This window comes from Phalaenopsis equestris, unplaced genomic scaffold (genome assembly GCF_001263595.1).
Source record: "Phalaenopsis equestris unplaced genomic scaffold, ASM126359v1 Scaffold000840, whole genome shotgun sequence".
Lineage (NCBI taxonomy): Eukaryota > Viridiplantae > Streptophyta > Magnoliopsida > Asparagales > Orchidaceae > Phalaenopsis > Phalaenopsis equestris.
The window spans coordinates 261,830-276,123 of NW_018165280.1; the positions used below are offsets into that span (position 1 = coordinate 261,830).

At 33.1% G+C, this 14,294-nt stretch overlaps 1 protein-coding gene across 1 annotated transcript; it reads left to right on the plus strand.

The window, feature by feature from the left end:
• The first annotated feature begins 4,733 nt into the window (after positions 1-4,733).
• On the plus strand, positions 4,734-11,655 carry LOC110031640 (beta-galactosidase 5). The gene is made up of 19 exons (XM_020734957.1): positions 4,734-5,089; positions 5,192-5,287; positions 5,396-5,508; positions 5,614-5,680; positions 5,779-5,871; positions 6,776-6,919; positions 7,049-7,137; positions 7,307-7,412; positions 7,505-7,592; positions 8,075-8,193; positions 8,299-8,463; positions 8,632-8,810; positions 9,019-9,128; positions 9,196-9,308; positions 9,412-9,522; positions 9,616-9,729; positions 10,064-10,266; positions 10,702-11,038; positions 11,143-11,655. The coding sequence occupies exons 1-19, from the start codon at positions 4,904-4,906 to the stop codon at positions 11,260-11,262; spliced, it is 2,553 nt and encodes an 850-aa protein (XP_020590616.1). The 5' UTR covers positions 4,734-4,903; the 3' UTR covers positions 11,263-11,655.
• The last annotated feature ends 2,639 nt before the right edge of the window (positions 11,656-14,294 follow it).

A 14,294-nucleotide genomic window follows, 5' to 3' on the forward strand; every position in this document is an offset into this window, starting at 1 on the left:
GGAAAATTATTTTGAGCTATTTCATTTTCTTAAGAATTATAATGAAGAAATCAAAGAAGTTACATTTGAAAATGTTAGTTCAAAGCTACAACGAATTTCACTAAAGGTTCAAAAAGAAATTTGTCAAACTGCACCAGATGAAATTTAAGCTTATATCATGAAAGAAATATGTGATTATCTCTTCTCCATCATAGTTAATGAGTTTCATGATGTGTCAACAATAGAACAGTTTATTGTTGTAGTGAGATATGATGATAAAAAATGGGCAAGTTATTTAAAGATTTATTGGTGTTAAACATATTTCCTCAACAACCTCAGTTGCACTCAAAATACCTCTTGAATCAATACTTGCAAAGCATTTATTAAGCTTACATGGGATACGTGACCAAGGACATGAAGAGACATCCAATATGTGAGTTGAGTTCAACGGTTTGAAAGCACTCATTCTTAATATAATCCTCAAGCATTTTATGTTCATTGTTTTGCTCATCAGCTTCAGTTATACATGGTAGTTGTAGCAAAAAATCATTGGCAATTTAAACATCTTTTTGAGTTCACTTCAAAAATATTAACTACCGTTAGAGCCACTTGTAAGATGGTGATGCACTTAAAACCATTTAACATGAAAAAATTCTTTACATCTTAGAGATGGGAATTTAATTAGATGTTGTTGTTTGAATCAAGAAATTACTTTACAACGAGCTGGAGACACCGTTGGAGCTCACATTTTCATATTTTAACTAGTCTCATGAAAATGTAGGCATTTTTACCTGCAGTTCTTGAGATTATAAAGGAAGTTGGAGTGCATGATCAGCATTTTGTTGAAGCCGATGTCTTCTCAATGCATTTAATAATTTATATTTTTGGGGTTACAAATGAATTTTCACCAGGGCTGTCAATTTAGCTCGTTGTTCGCTAACTGCTAGTGTCGGCTCGTTAAGTAGCTTGTGTTTGGCTCGTTCGTTATGTCTAATGAGTCGAACATGAACTAAAGTTTGTTTACTCGTATTCGGCTCAAATATATATATATATATATATATATTTCATAATATTATAAATTATAATTAATTAATTTTTATACAAACATTTTCTTAGAGAAAAATATTATTTTAATTTTATTTAAAAAACTAATTGTTATAATAATTTTATATTCTAACGAGTCAATTTCGAGCTGAACACGGACATGAATAAGTTTTTTCGAGCCGAACACAAACACACTGTTCACGAGCCCAACACAAGCCAGGCCTGAGCACAATCTTAAAAAAAAAAAAAAAAAAAAAATATTTGAGATCCAGCTAGTGTGAATGCAATGAAATCAGTGCATGTAACAAAACCAACAATTGCAAATGATGTGAGGGATGAGATCCTTATTAAAAGAAGTGGCTTGCTTTTGTAATATTTTTGAAATTGAAGTTCCAAACATGAACTCCTCTTCTAAGGCTAGATGAAGATCAATACGAAGAGGTTAAGAAATTACAAATTTGCATCATTATTGGGTTGAGTTGTTCTATAGTGTGATTGTCATGCAATTTCAAGAGTTGAGCAACCGTTTCTCTAAAGTGAGTACTAAGTTACATCTTTGTACAGCTTATCTATTTTTAACTTTTGATGAGGAAAAGCTAAATCTTCTTGCAGAGTTATTTCACATTTATTTTTCTACTGTTGAGCTTGTAGCTCTCAATTATCAGTTATCCACTTATATTATTGACATGCCCTCTAATAATGATTTCTTACTTTTTAGAAGCATTGCTGATCTTGTAAAATAGCTTATTAAATCTAAGAATGATTGTGTGTATCCTCTTTTTTACATAATTATCACATTGACATTTATTTCACCAGTTGCTACCGCTATAGTTGAGAGAGCTTTTTCTGTAACGAAAAGTATCAAACATCGATAATGTAGTTAAATGAGTGATGACTGACTCAATGATTGTCATATATCATACTTCGAGAAAGAAGTATTTAACTTGATTCTCAATAAATTTATTATGCAATATTATCGATCAACTCAAAATAGATTGAAAAGTTTGTCATCTTTAAAATCACAGAAAACATCTTGTAGATTTAGATTAACATCTTGCAGTTTCATGGATTCATATATAAGCTAAATAATATATTTAATATATTTAAGAAATTTACATCCTTATCACACTATTATTTTGTATTTGCATATCTAACATTTAAATTTTATATATCTATATTTAAAAAATATTAGTGAAATTATGTATTTCACTTAGAAAATAAAGGAATTATTAAGATAATGTCATTGATTCCATAAAGTTAATGATATTGATGATGACGCACATATTTTAGTTAATTTAATTATTCATTACAAACTATAATTATTTTTCAAAGAATCTAATCGGTAGTTGTGCAATTACAAAATTGCTGCCAGCGGGTTTGTGTCGGTGGCTGACAGCGATCCTCCGCACCGGACGGCATTGATTGATTGATGACGATTACGTGATTTTATTATTTTTAACTAAAAAAAAAAAAAAAAAAAAAAAAAAAAAAACCAAAATATTGTACCGACATGTTTTTTAATTAGATTTTCCTGTTAAAAAATTATTTCATATCTGTTCTTCACTGTCGATCACCGTAAAGATGTATTCATACAGTATTCGATTTTCACAGTCGAGTCGATCACCGTAAAGATGTATTCATACAGTATTCGATTTTCACAGTCGATCACCGTAAAGATGTATTTTGATGAATCTCATTTATAACTTTTAAAAAAAAAAATTTATTGTAATAATAAACGATGAAAATCAGACATCATATACATCTCTGCATGCAGTACGAAATAATTTCTCGGTGCTATTAATATTTCAGAGTGGTTTTTTTGGCATTTACATAAATACCAACCAACATTTAAATTTTAATATTTAGATGCTCAAATTTTTACATTACATTAAAAGTATTAATAATATTATTATTATTTTAGAAATAAAATATATTTTCTTGAATAAATTTAGTTTACCGAGGTGTTATGAATATAAATATAGATTAGAAGGTAAATTACATAAAAATGGCCTGATGTGTGCTTGAATTCTCCTAACTAAAAGATTTTTACAAGCTGCTTATAATAAATATATGCAAAAGCGATATATTCGTTCTTGTTATTCATGAGAATATTATTTGAGATGAAAAAATCATATATTTTTTAAGAAGAAATTTCAACCATGAATTTAATAGAATTGTTTCAATTTTTTTAAATACGATATCAAGTAATATGCAGTTTATTGTGTGTCGGGAGAATTACAGCAGTAGAATAGTAATTTAAAGCCTTAGAGCCGGACAAATTCAACACACACATAGATAAAAGAGAAATTTGCACGAGAAATCATTTTAATTTTGTAAGTGGAACCTGAAAAGGAAAAAAAATCAAGTGATATGTCCTAGTTGAGATAATTTACTATGTGATTATAAGTATATAAACTCACTTTCTTTTTTAATTAGAGAATATTGAACTTCTATGTTGATCTGCAATAGTAATTCAACAATAATAGATTTAACGTGCCACAAAGATTGTAATAAATTGTTGTAAAGACAGTAGCTTGTTATGAATGTTGTAGACTGTAGTTGTAGTGCCCACTGAATGTAGATGTCGTAACTGAAAGTCGTGGTAGTAGTTGGTCATATAGCCTTTAGATGTTTGTTTTAGCAGCATCGATTAATCATAGGGATCGTAGTAAGAAACTGCATATGCTATAGGAGTTGTGAGTCACATAGGCTATAATTGGTCGCATATGTCGTAATGCTGAGTTGTAATATACGTCTAATAAGATTTATTTATTTTGGTGGGACTTTAACATAATTATTTCATAAATAAAATAGAACATATAATAGACCGTTGACTTTTTTCTATTTATTGATCTTTCCTTCCCAAAAAAAAAGAATATATATATATATATAAGATATATATATATATATATTCCATCAGATAATAAATGTTCTCACTCTACACTCAAATTAATCCGCTAAGCGAATCAAATTTTTATTGGCGATGAGAAGAGAAGGAAGAATAAAATTTGAAGAGAAGATTAGTGGAGAGCGGTTTATGCAACCCCTTACAATAAACTATTTTTCAAATTTAGCAATATATTTTCAAAATAACAAATATATTTATTTCATGAAAGAAAGATTTACATACATACCCCTCAATTCTTATGTGTTCACCCATGTGAAAAAAATAATAATTTAAAACTTTTAAAAACTAAAATATTAATATATTTTGATGTCATATGAAAGTTTTGGGCGGTCCATCGTGTTCAATAATATCTTTAGGGTCATTTACATGCATACTTTCCAAATCTTATGCATGTATATATCTAACATCTAAACTTTATTTTTTTTAAATTTTATTCCATATAAATCTTTCATATCATATCTGAAATATCGCTATTTTAATTTTTAAAGAGTGAAAGGTACTTTATAAGTAGTATAAATGCCTCTAATTTATAAATATCAAATTAAAAAATTTACCTTTGAATAATTTTTTTAAGGAGCATTTAAATGCATACCACACAATTCTTATGTATTAGTTCAATTTTATATTTTACATTTATACCTCCTAAAATTTTGCATCACATCTAAAACATAACTATTTTAATAATTAAAAGTGAAAGATACATTTTTACTTTTATATATGGATATATAATTATATATAAATATGTATTTATCTAAATCTCCTTTATTTTTATAAAAATGAAAAGACAAATAGAGAGACAGAGAGAGTGAGAGAAAGCGCTGGCATCTATTCCTCTCAGCTTTATCATCATCTCTCTGTAACCGTCAAAAGAGCAGGCACATGGCCTCCGGGTTCACTAGACCATAGTCACCTCTCTCTCTCTCTCTCTCTCTCCACTCTCCATCACATTTTTCTCGCTCCTCGCCTTCTCCAATGCGAGAAACTAACAGACATTCGCCGTCCTCGGCGGCGGCGGCAATCGCCGCCACAGCTCTGTTCCTCCTCCTGCTTCCGGCGGCGGAATGCGGCGTGACTTACGACCGGAAGGCCATTATCATCAACGGGCAGCGAAGAATCCTCATTTCCGGCTCCATTCACTACCCGAGAAGCACACCAGAAGTACCCATTTTCTCTTTTCTTTCTTCTTCTCCATTTGTGCTTTTCTTCTCTGCTTGAAAAGTTCTTACAGCTCGAATCTTTATGTTCGATTTCTGCAACTAGATGTGGGAAGGACTCATCCAGAAGGCAAAGGATGGAGGGCTCGACGTTATCCAGACCTATGTATTCTGGAACGGCCATGAACCTTCTCCTGGAAAGGTACTTTTTTTTTACCTTGCATGCCTTACAAAACCTTTCTTTTTCTCATTTTTCTTCGATCGTCCTCTTCTTAAGGGCATTGATCTGTTGATTTTGCTCTTTTGATAGTATAATTTTGAGGGGAGATACGATTTGGTGAGGTTTATTAAGACAGTGCAGAAGGCTGGGCTCTATTTGCATCTCAGAATCGGACCATACATTTGCGGAGAGTGGAATTTTGGGTATTTATCTTCTTCTTCCTGAGATCTTTTTGTTAAATCTTGATTTATGTGTGCTTCCTTGAATGAATTTTGTCTTTTTTTTCTTGGCTTTTACTTTTTGGTCAGAGGATTTCCTGTTTGGTTGAAGTATGTACCTGGAATCAGCTTCAGGACAGACAATGAGCCTTTCAAGGTAGATTTTTTTTTGCTAATTTTCTTAGTTGAGATGATTAAGCAACTGTTTGTGGTTATTATATAACTTAATTATTTGGTTACTACGTGCTCTTTCAGAATGCGATGCGCGGTTTTACTCAGAAAATTGTAGAGATGATGAAGAGCGAGTCATTGTTCGAGTCACAGGGCGGCCCAATTATCCTCTCACAGGCATGCGCTTGAAAAAACCTTAGGCTTTTGTTAATAAGTAATTTTTTGTTTACTTATCTAACACCAAACCTTTACTTTTTACATTTATACCATCCAATTCTCTCATATCACATAAATAATACCACCATTTTAACTTTTAAGATGTGAAATATACACCTTTTCATGTAGGGGTAAGGTGGCATGTATGTAAAAATTGAAGTTTTGGTGTTGGATATGTAAATACAGAGGAATTGAGTGGTTTGAATGTAAATCTTCCTTTTATCTTAGTAGGATTTAGTAAAGCTTGTAATTCCAGATTTAGAAAATTCTATCTGTGCTACATGGTAGACATAAAATTTTGTTGAATTATAGTAAACTATTTGATTAATATGTTCAAGATTCATTAGTTAAATGAAGGAGAGGAAGAGACATGATGGAGATGAGCGATGTAACTCTCTCAAATCCTACTTTTCCTGAGATTTATTAAATTCGGGATTCATCCTAAAATGCGAGAAAAATGTAATTTTAGTTGATAAAAAAAATTTATTTGTCGCGATTCAACCTAAATTCTCTCGAAAGTTTGCAACCAAACAACCCGTTGGGCTTGCTAGAGAAACTTGCCATATATATATAGGGGAATTTACATACACACAACTCAATTCTTATGGATTTTACATATCTAACGCCTAAATTTTACTTCTTTACATTTATACCACCAAAATCTTTCATATCACATAAAAAATACTACCCTTTTAACTTTTTAAAAAGTGAAACATACCTTTTCATGCATAGGCAAGGTTGGCATGTATGTAAAATTTAAAGTTTAGGTCTCGGATATGTAAACACATGGGAATTGAGAGGTTCGTATGTAAATCCTCCTGATTACAATTGACGTATTTAACAGATTGTCTGATCCTATGTGCAGATTGAGAATGAGTATGGACCTGAAGGAAAGGCTTTTGGTTCCGCCGGTCGTGCTTATATCGATTGGGCAGCAAGCATGGCTGTCGGAATGGATACAGGCGTCCCATGGGTGATGTGCAAAGAGGATGATGCTCCTGATCCTGTGGTATGTGATGCATTTTAAATATCAAATTTTGCATAATATATTTATTTATTTAAATGACCTAAACCTTGATTTAATATTAAAAATCTTATCTTTAAGGTTTTAATACAGACTTTAAATTTGTGGTTGCAGATAAATGCATGTAATGGATTCTATTGCGATGCTTTCAGCCCCAATAAGCCTTACAAACCCATGATGTGGACTGAAGCTTGGAGTGGTTGGTGAGTTGTTTTCTAATTCTATATTTTACAACTTTGTCCTTTTTGGCTTGGTGTAAATTATTGTAAGTTATCTTCTTTGTGATGGTGCTCTGTTGATTAATAGAAGATATACAATTACAAAAGCTTAATCCAATCTTCTTCTTTTTTTTTCACATTATTGGCTATTTAGGTTCACCGAATTCGGAGGACCGGTTCACCGGCGGCCTGTAGAAGACTTGGCATTTGCCGTGGCACGCTTTGTACAGAAAGGTGGCTCCTTTATTAATTACTACATGGTAAGAATTGTCCAACCGAATCTTTCATTTGTAATTTCTTATTAACATTTTTTATATGTTGATGTTTATTTTCTGACATTTTTTTCTAAAAGTATCATGGAGGAACGAACTTTGGGCGTACGGCTGGAGGTCCTTTTATCACAACCAGCTATGATTATGATGCTCCCATAGATGAATTTGGTAGGGCTTCTACCTCACTTTTCATTCTGATTTTTGTCTTCTCTTAAAGCTCCATTTTAATGGCTTTGGGTATTAAACTATTAAGTATTTTGTAATTATGTTATTGTATTTTGATGTTTATATCATGAAGACTTAAATTTAAATTTAAGGTCTTGTTTATGATGAATTTTATCTTTTTTTTTTATTTTTTTCCTTTTATTTTCAAAATATGTTTGTTCCTTTAAATAAATCTTAGTGTTTCTTGATTTGTGTTTTGTAAATTTCTGTGCAATGCAAATAAGTGCACCATTACAATGAACATTGAGCTGAAATAACTGTCTGCTTTCATGAATTTTTTATATTGTCATTATGATCTCTATTGTCTTATTTGTCGAAGACAGCTTTATAATTTATATTTCAATGCAAATATTTGATTGTTTCTTTGCACTTTTATGGGAAAATTTGTAAGTTTTATAATTATAACTTCATTTTTCAATTAACAGGGTCAACCCGGGAACCAAAGCACGGTCACCTAAGAGAACTCCATAGAGCCATCAAGTTATGTGAAACCGCTTTAGTTTCAGCTGATCCCACTGTGCTATCTTTAGGGTCATATCAACAGGTTGACCAAATGCATGATTTATGACTTTTCAATAGAGTCCTCATTTTTCTAATATTATGCTCATGGAACTTCATTCTTGATATTGATTATTTTCGGGTGTATTAGGCGCATGTTTTCAATCACCAATCAGGAAGTTGTGCAGCTTTTCTAGCAAACTACAATCCTAATTCCTATGCAAGGGTTTTGTTCAACAACGCTCACTACAATCTGCCACCTTGGTCGATTAGCATCCTTCCTGATTGCCGAAATGTGGTTTTCAACACCGCAAAAGTAAGCAACAAGTCACCAAAATTTGCTTGATTGGTCATTTGTTCCGATGTATCAAGATTACATCTTTTGTCATTTTTCCAATTTCACTTTTTTTACTTTTGAAAATTTCGTTTTGTCTTCAAAAGGCCAAGTCTTGGTTTTGAAAATGATTTATCTATTTTATGGTAGGTTGGTGTTCAAACATCACAAATGCAAATGGTAAGCTCCAGTAATGAGCAGCTCATGTGGGAAAGGTATGATGAGGAGGTTGCTTCAATGGCAGATAATTCACTTCTAACGACCACTGGTCTATTAGAGCAAATAAATGTGACCAGAGACACTAGTGATTATCTATGGTACATTACAAGGTGAGATTATGGCTCTCATTATAAAATATTTTTCATACTTTATTCTGAACATGAAATTTTTAAGTAGTTAACTTCTAAAAACCGGAACTTGATGTTATATGTTCTTTACTCTCTAAATTATTTATTTTCATGCTATACTGAAGATCTTAAAATATCATATAACTACATTTATCAAATGTTTAAACTCTCTCCTACTGTTTTCGTTCAGTGTGGATGTGAATCCGAACGAACGGTTTCTAAGCGGTGGTCAGCCTCCGGCTATCATTGTACAATCTGCTGGTCATGCATTGCATGTTTTTGTAAATGGGAAGTTGTCAGGTATGCTTTTGGAGATTTCATTCTTTCAAGCATGGATAGAGTAATGATAATGATTGTTGGATGGTAGGCTCCGCTTATGGGACCAAGGAAAATAGAAGAATTACATATAATGGCAATGTTAATAATCTTCATGGTGGTTCTAATAGAATTGCACTTCTAAGTGTGGCTGTGGGTCTACCGGTAAATTCATAAATTCCTTTGGCTCTTTCATTTGATATTTTGAAGCTGGTTACATTCAGTTAAATTTGAACTGACCCTTCGTGCATTTGGCATTCTGAAAAAGAATGTTGGAACACATTTCGAGTCATGGAACACCGGCGTATTAGGGCCTGTTGCTCTGCATGGACTCGATGAAGGAAGAAGAGATTTAACTTGGCAGCAATGGTCCTATCAGGTAAACTCCCTTTGCCTTGATTACTTGGTTTTGGATTGATTTCAAGAGTGTAAGAAGGTCACTAAGTTCCTTTGGTTGTGGAGATGAACATAGGTTGGTCTTAAAGGGGAGATAATGAATTTGAACTCTCTTGAAGGCATTTCTTCCGTCGAATGGATGCAAGGCGCTTTTGCCGGTCAAGCACAGCAGCCTTTGACATGGTTCAAAGTAAGGAAGGCTTTTCAGTCAAAATGGATCTCTAATTCTTTGTAAGGGCTATTTTGATTCCAGAATCTATAGAAGGGCAATTTAGTCCCCAAACTCATTTAATGGAGGCTAATATAATCCTCTTCGGCGATTATTTCACCCATATTAAAAGAGTATGTTGTCTAATGTGGCACTTTTATGGACTCTGGGACTAAAATGTCCTCATGTAAATAGTAAGAGGACTATTTTGACACTTAACTCGAAGCTCAGGTTTTGATTGTTTTTTTTTTATTTTTTTTTTAACTTTTTGGTGCTACAAACTCTTTTATTATTAGTTTTTTTGTTCATCTTTTAGGCGTATTTTGATGCACCTGGTGGACAAGAGCCATTGGCTTTGGATATGAAAAGTATGGGTAAGGGACAGATTTGGATAAATGGAGAAAGCATTGGAAGATACTGGACTGTTTATGCGAATGGAGATTGTAGGGAATGTAGTTATACTGGAACATACCGATCGCCGAAGTGTCAAGCTGGCTGTGGCGAGCCAACCCAACGCTGGTAATGACCTTGGGCTACTAAGTATAGATAGGTTCTTCATGCTTCCTAGATTGATTATTTTAACTTTTCAAAAGGTAAAGTGCCAAAATAGTCCTTTGACTTGCTAACTCTTATTCTAGCAAACTGCTGTATTCATTAATATTTTTTGCTAGGGAAATTTACATACATAACACACATTTCTTATGTACTTACATATCTAACATTTAGAATTTGATGCTTACATTTATCACACCTTTGTTTCATAAAGTAATGCATGAAAAGGTGTATTTCAGTTTTAAGAAGATAGTTCTGGTGGGACTTCTGATGTGATGTTAAAGATTTGGCCATGTTTACATGAGTGTTTAGGTGTCTGAAATATAAATACATAAGAGTTGTGTGGAATCTATATGAATGCCCCTTCTTTCTATTCGCTGATCCGAACGCCAAACCAAACAGGTATCACGTACCGCGATCATGGCTACAACCAACCCGAAACCTTTTAGTAGTATTCGAAGAGTTGGGAGGGGATGCATCAAAGATTTCTCTCGTCAAGCAATCAGTCTCAAGCGTTTGTGCCGATATATCGGAATGGCATCCGACAATCAAAAACTGGCACATTGAAAGCTACGGGAAGCCGGAAGAATTCCATCGGCCAAAGGTCCACCTTCGCTGCGCACCCGGACAGTCTATATCTGCTATCAAATTTGCGAGCTTTGGTACCCCCACGGGGACTTGTGGAAGCTTTATGGAGGGTGCTTGCCACTCACCAAATTCCCACACCATCTTAGAAAAGGTAATGAAGGCATTGAATACAAAACTATAAAAAGTTTGATCAAACAATTCCTAGATGGCCCGAAAGTTGTCGAGTCACTAACACTGTTTATTTGTTTTGAGCAGAGGTGCATTGGGCAGGAAAGGTGTGAAGTAGCTATAACCCCAAACAATTTTGGAGGGGATCCCTGCCCCAATGTGATGAAGAAAATTGCTGTTGAAGCAGTTTGCTCCCGAGCAACATAACTATTGCACTGAAGATCCTTCACCATGCCATCATAGAAGTTGTTCTTGAGAGGAAGAACAACTACATTAAAAAAAAAAGTTTAGGAAATTTAAGGTGTTACGGTGAATAATATATATGTTAGTAAATTTTCTTTGATGTTATGCTGTTGTTGGTTATTCCAACTTCAGTTTGATTCTCTGGTTTCTCTGCTCTAAGTGAGCAGTTGATGATCAGAATGGGAAGAAGTAAGAAAAAGAGAATGGTGCTTCTTACTTTTCTAGTTTTTAGTTGTAATTCTTATTGGTATTCAGTGCACCTCTAATCCTTTCTTTTATTATGATCAGGAGGGGTGGTGATTCTATTGTTTGTATGTAATTGAAATTTGATACCAGAGTGAAGTTATGTTATTAATATATGAATTTATTCCAATGTTTTATTAATGTAATGTGATATGTCTTTTAGTGGCATTTTTTTTTTTTTTGAGGATTTCTGAAAATATCACATAATTTTTATGTATTTATATATATAGCTTGTAAAATTTCATAATTATTTGTACAATAGTTGAGTATCATAATAAAATAAAAATATGTTTCACTATGAAAAAAAAAATTAATGGTAGTAAACATCACAAGATACCATTTTGTTGAAGTTAGTAGGATGAAGAAAGTTACATGTTAGCTTGGCCAATGGAAGGACAAGGCTGGTGAATATCCATATAATAATGACATGGTTGGAGCTATCATCATTTTGCAAACATCATGATACCATAATAAATTGGAGAAGCTTCAAGATGATGAATTGCTTATGGTGAGAGCCAACAAGAAATTAAGTAAAAGGCCTTCAACAAGAGATAATGTTCATCATTTAACTTAATTGTAACGAAAATGGGGAAGGAGAACTAAAATTATTGAAAGGACATGAATCATGGGAGAGATATATGGAGAAATTGAGAGTGGACCTATAGATACTTGATGGTATCATGGTAAGAACTAGTCATGTATTAGGGATTCAGTGGCAGTGACGCATGGGGTAGAATGATAGCAGTTAACGAAAATGACATGCATCAAAGTGTTGATATGTGGAGTTTGATTATGTCGATCAATTGTCTATCCGCCCTCAATTTCATCCACTATGCTTGATGTTACAGGGTGACTGCACCCTCTATATTGGGCTTGATGGTCGCGCCACCACAACCACAACACGTCCGCACCCTGAAATATTTATTTTTTTCCCGTATATAGTACCTCGGCGTTGTACTTGCAGCATACCTACATAGAGGCAAGGAACGTCCCAACACTCGGAAGACAGTGTCGTCGCGCTCAATCCAGTTTCAGAACTCAAAGCACAACACTGCAACACCCCAATGCCATTGGAGTGCCACTTTGCGACATCCTGACGTCTGCGATCAATTTTAGGCTGTTTTTTTAAATTATTATGTTGGCTTTGTTAATTTGAGTAGAGTTTGATTTCAAATTCTCTTGGACATAGGAGAGGAGAGGAATGTCATGATGTGCTTCAAGGTGGGAAGAGACTTGAGTGTGGTTTAATTTATACAATTTTCATTATTTTCTGGGTAATAGATTTTTTGGTGTGGTAACTGTGATTTTTTCCCATTCTTTGAATTTTTTACGTTTAATCTTATGTTTTTTTGTTATTTTCTTATTTTATATGCTTCTGTTCAAAACTTTGCTTCAAATTTTTTTAATAAATTTCTGCAATTTGAATCTCACAACACATAAACCATGGATAAGTTGGCAACATAAATCACAATGGCATGGGATGCATGCCTGCACTTAGAAAGCGACATGCAAGTTCAACATTCCTACGAGCGTGCAAATGAATGTGGGCATGTTATGTAGGTGCTAGTATGCACGTAGAACGTGGGAAGGCTTGTAAGTACTAAAACTTGGGAAATAATATTACATGCGGAGTTCGAATGCATATGTACTTAATGTATAACATTGTTGTATATTGTTATACAACATGTGCACGATATTATTATACACTGAGTTCAGACGCATTTGAACTAATAATTTTCCCTAAAATGAGGGAAAAATGATGTATAGGATGGCAGAAGCATGCGAGCACAAGCAAGACAGGGAGTTTATTTTTAGATATATATATATCAAGCTGAAAAAAATAGCTTTACGTCACATAAATTTTTACAAAACAACAAAAAGAAAAGGTAATCTTTCAAATAGAACTGTGATGACAACCTGAAATGCAAAGCAGACAAAAAATTGTCTCAAATAATAAGTTGAAAAATATAATGAATGTCATTTTTATTTTCTAAAGTTTAGTAAATGTCAATACATAAATTTAACATCGGAAAAATTCAGTTAAAAATATTTAATTACACATAGAAAATTTTTTTGACTCAAATTTAAATCACATAATTTTAAATTTTATACTGATCATTGAAAGTGACAAATAAAAAAAGTGAGTGGGAATTCTGAAGGGTATGCTTGCAATTATTGTGCGATGTGGATATTGTACCAAGAATTACATTGTGGCATTCATTCATGATCCACCGATCCACGCCGACAAAATGGGGGGAGGGGAGGTGGGGGGGCGGAGGGGACCGCAAATTTGTCTTTTTGCATGGATTGCCGTCTCGTGAAGCCAACGCGCATATAATTATTTGCAGATGACATGAATAATTTTAGTAGTGCTACACTTTTTCGCTTGTAATTTAAAAGAAAAAGCTATTTAAGTTGATCGAAATAAAATAGATGCATTAAAAAATTAATTTTAACGCATTACTTCCTTTTTTTTTTTTTTTAATAATTTTAGCGCATTGCTATTTTCTTAAAGTTATGAAGGAGATCATATTGTACTATTTTTATTTTAATTTAATTTTTTCAGGCCGGTTCAAAATCTGATTTTGTGTCGATCTCGTCTAGTTTATTATATCAAGAATAAGAGTATTTGGGATACCATTTCACATGCTTTATGTTTCAGGCGGTCATCACAATTTTGAATAACTAATTTTTAGAACATGATGTGATGGGAAGATTTTTTAAAACATATGTTAAAATTTGGTGATCGGAAG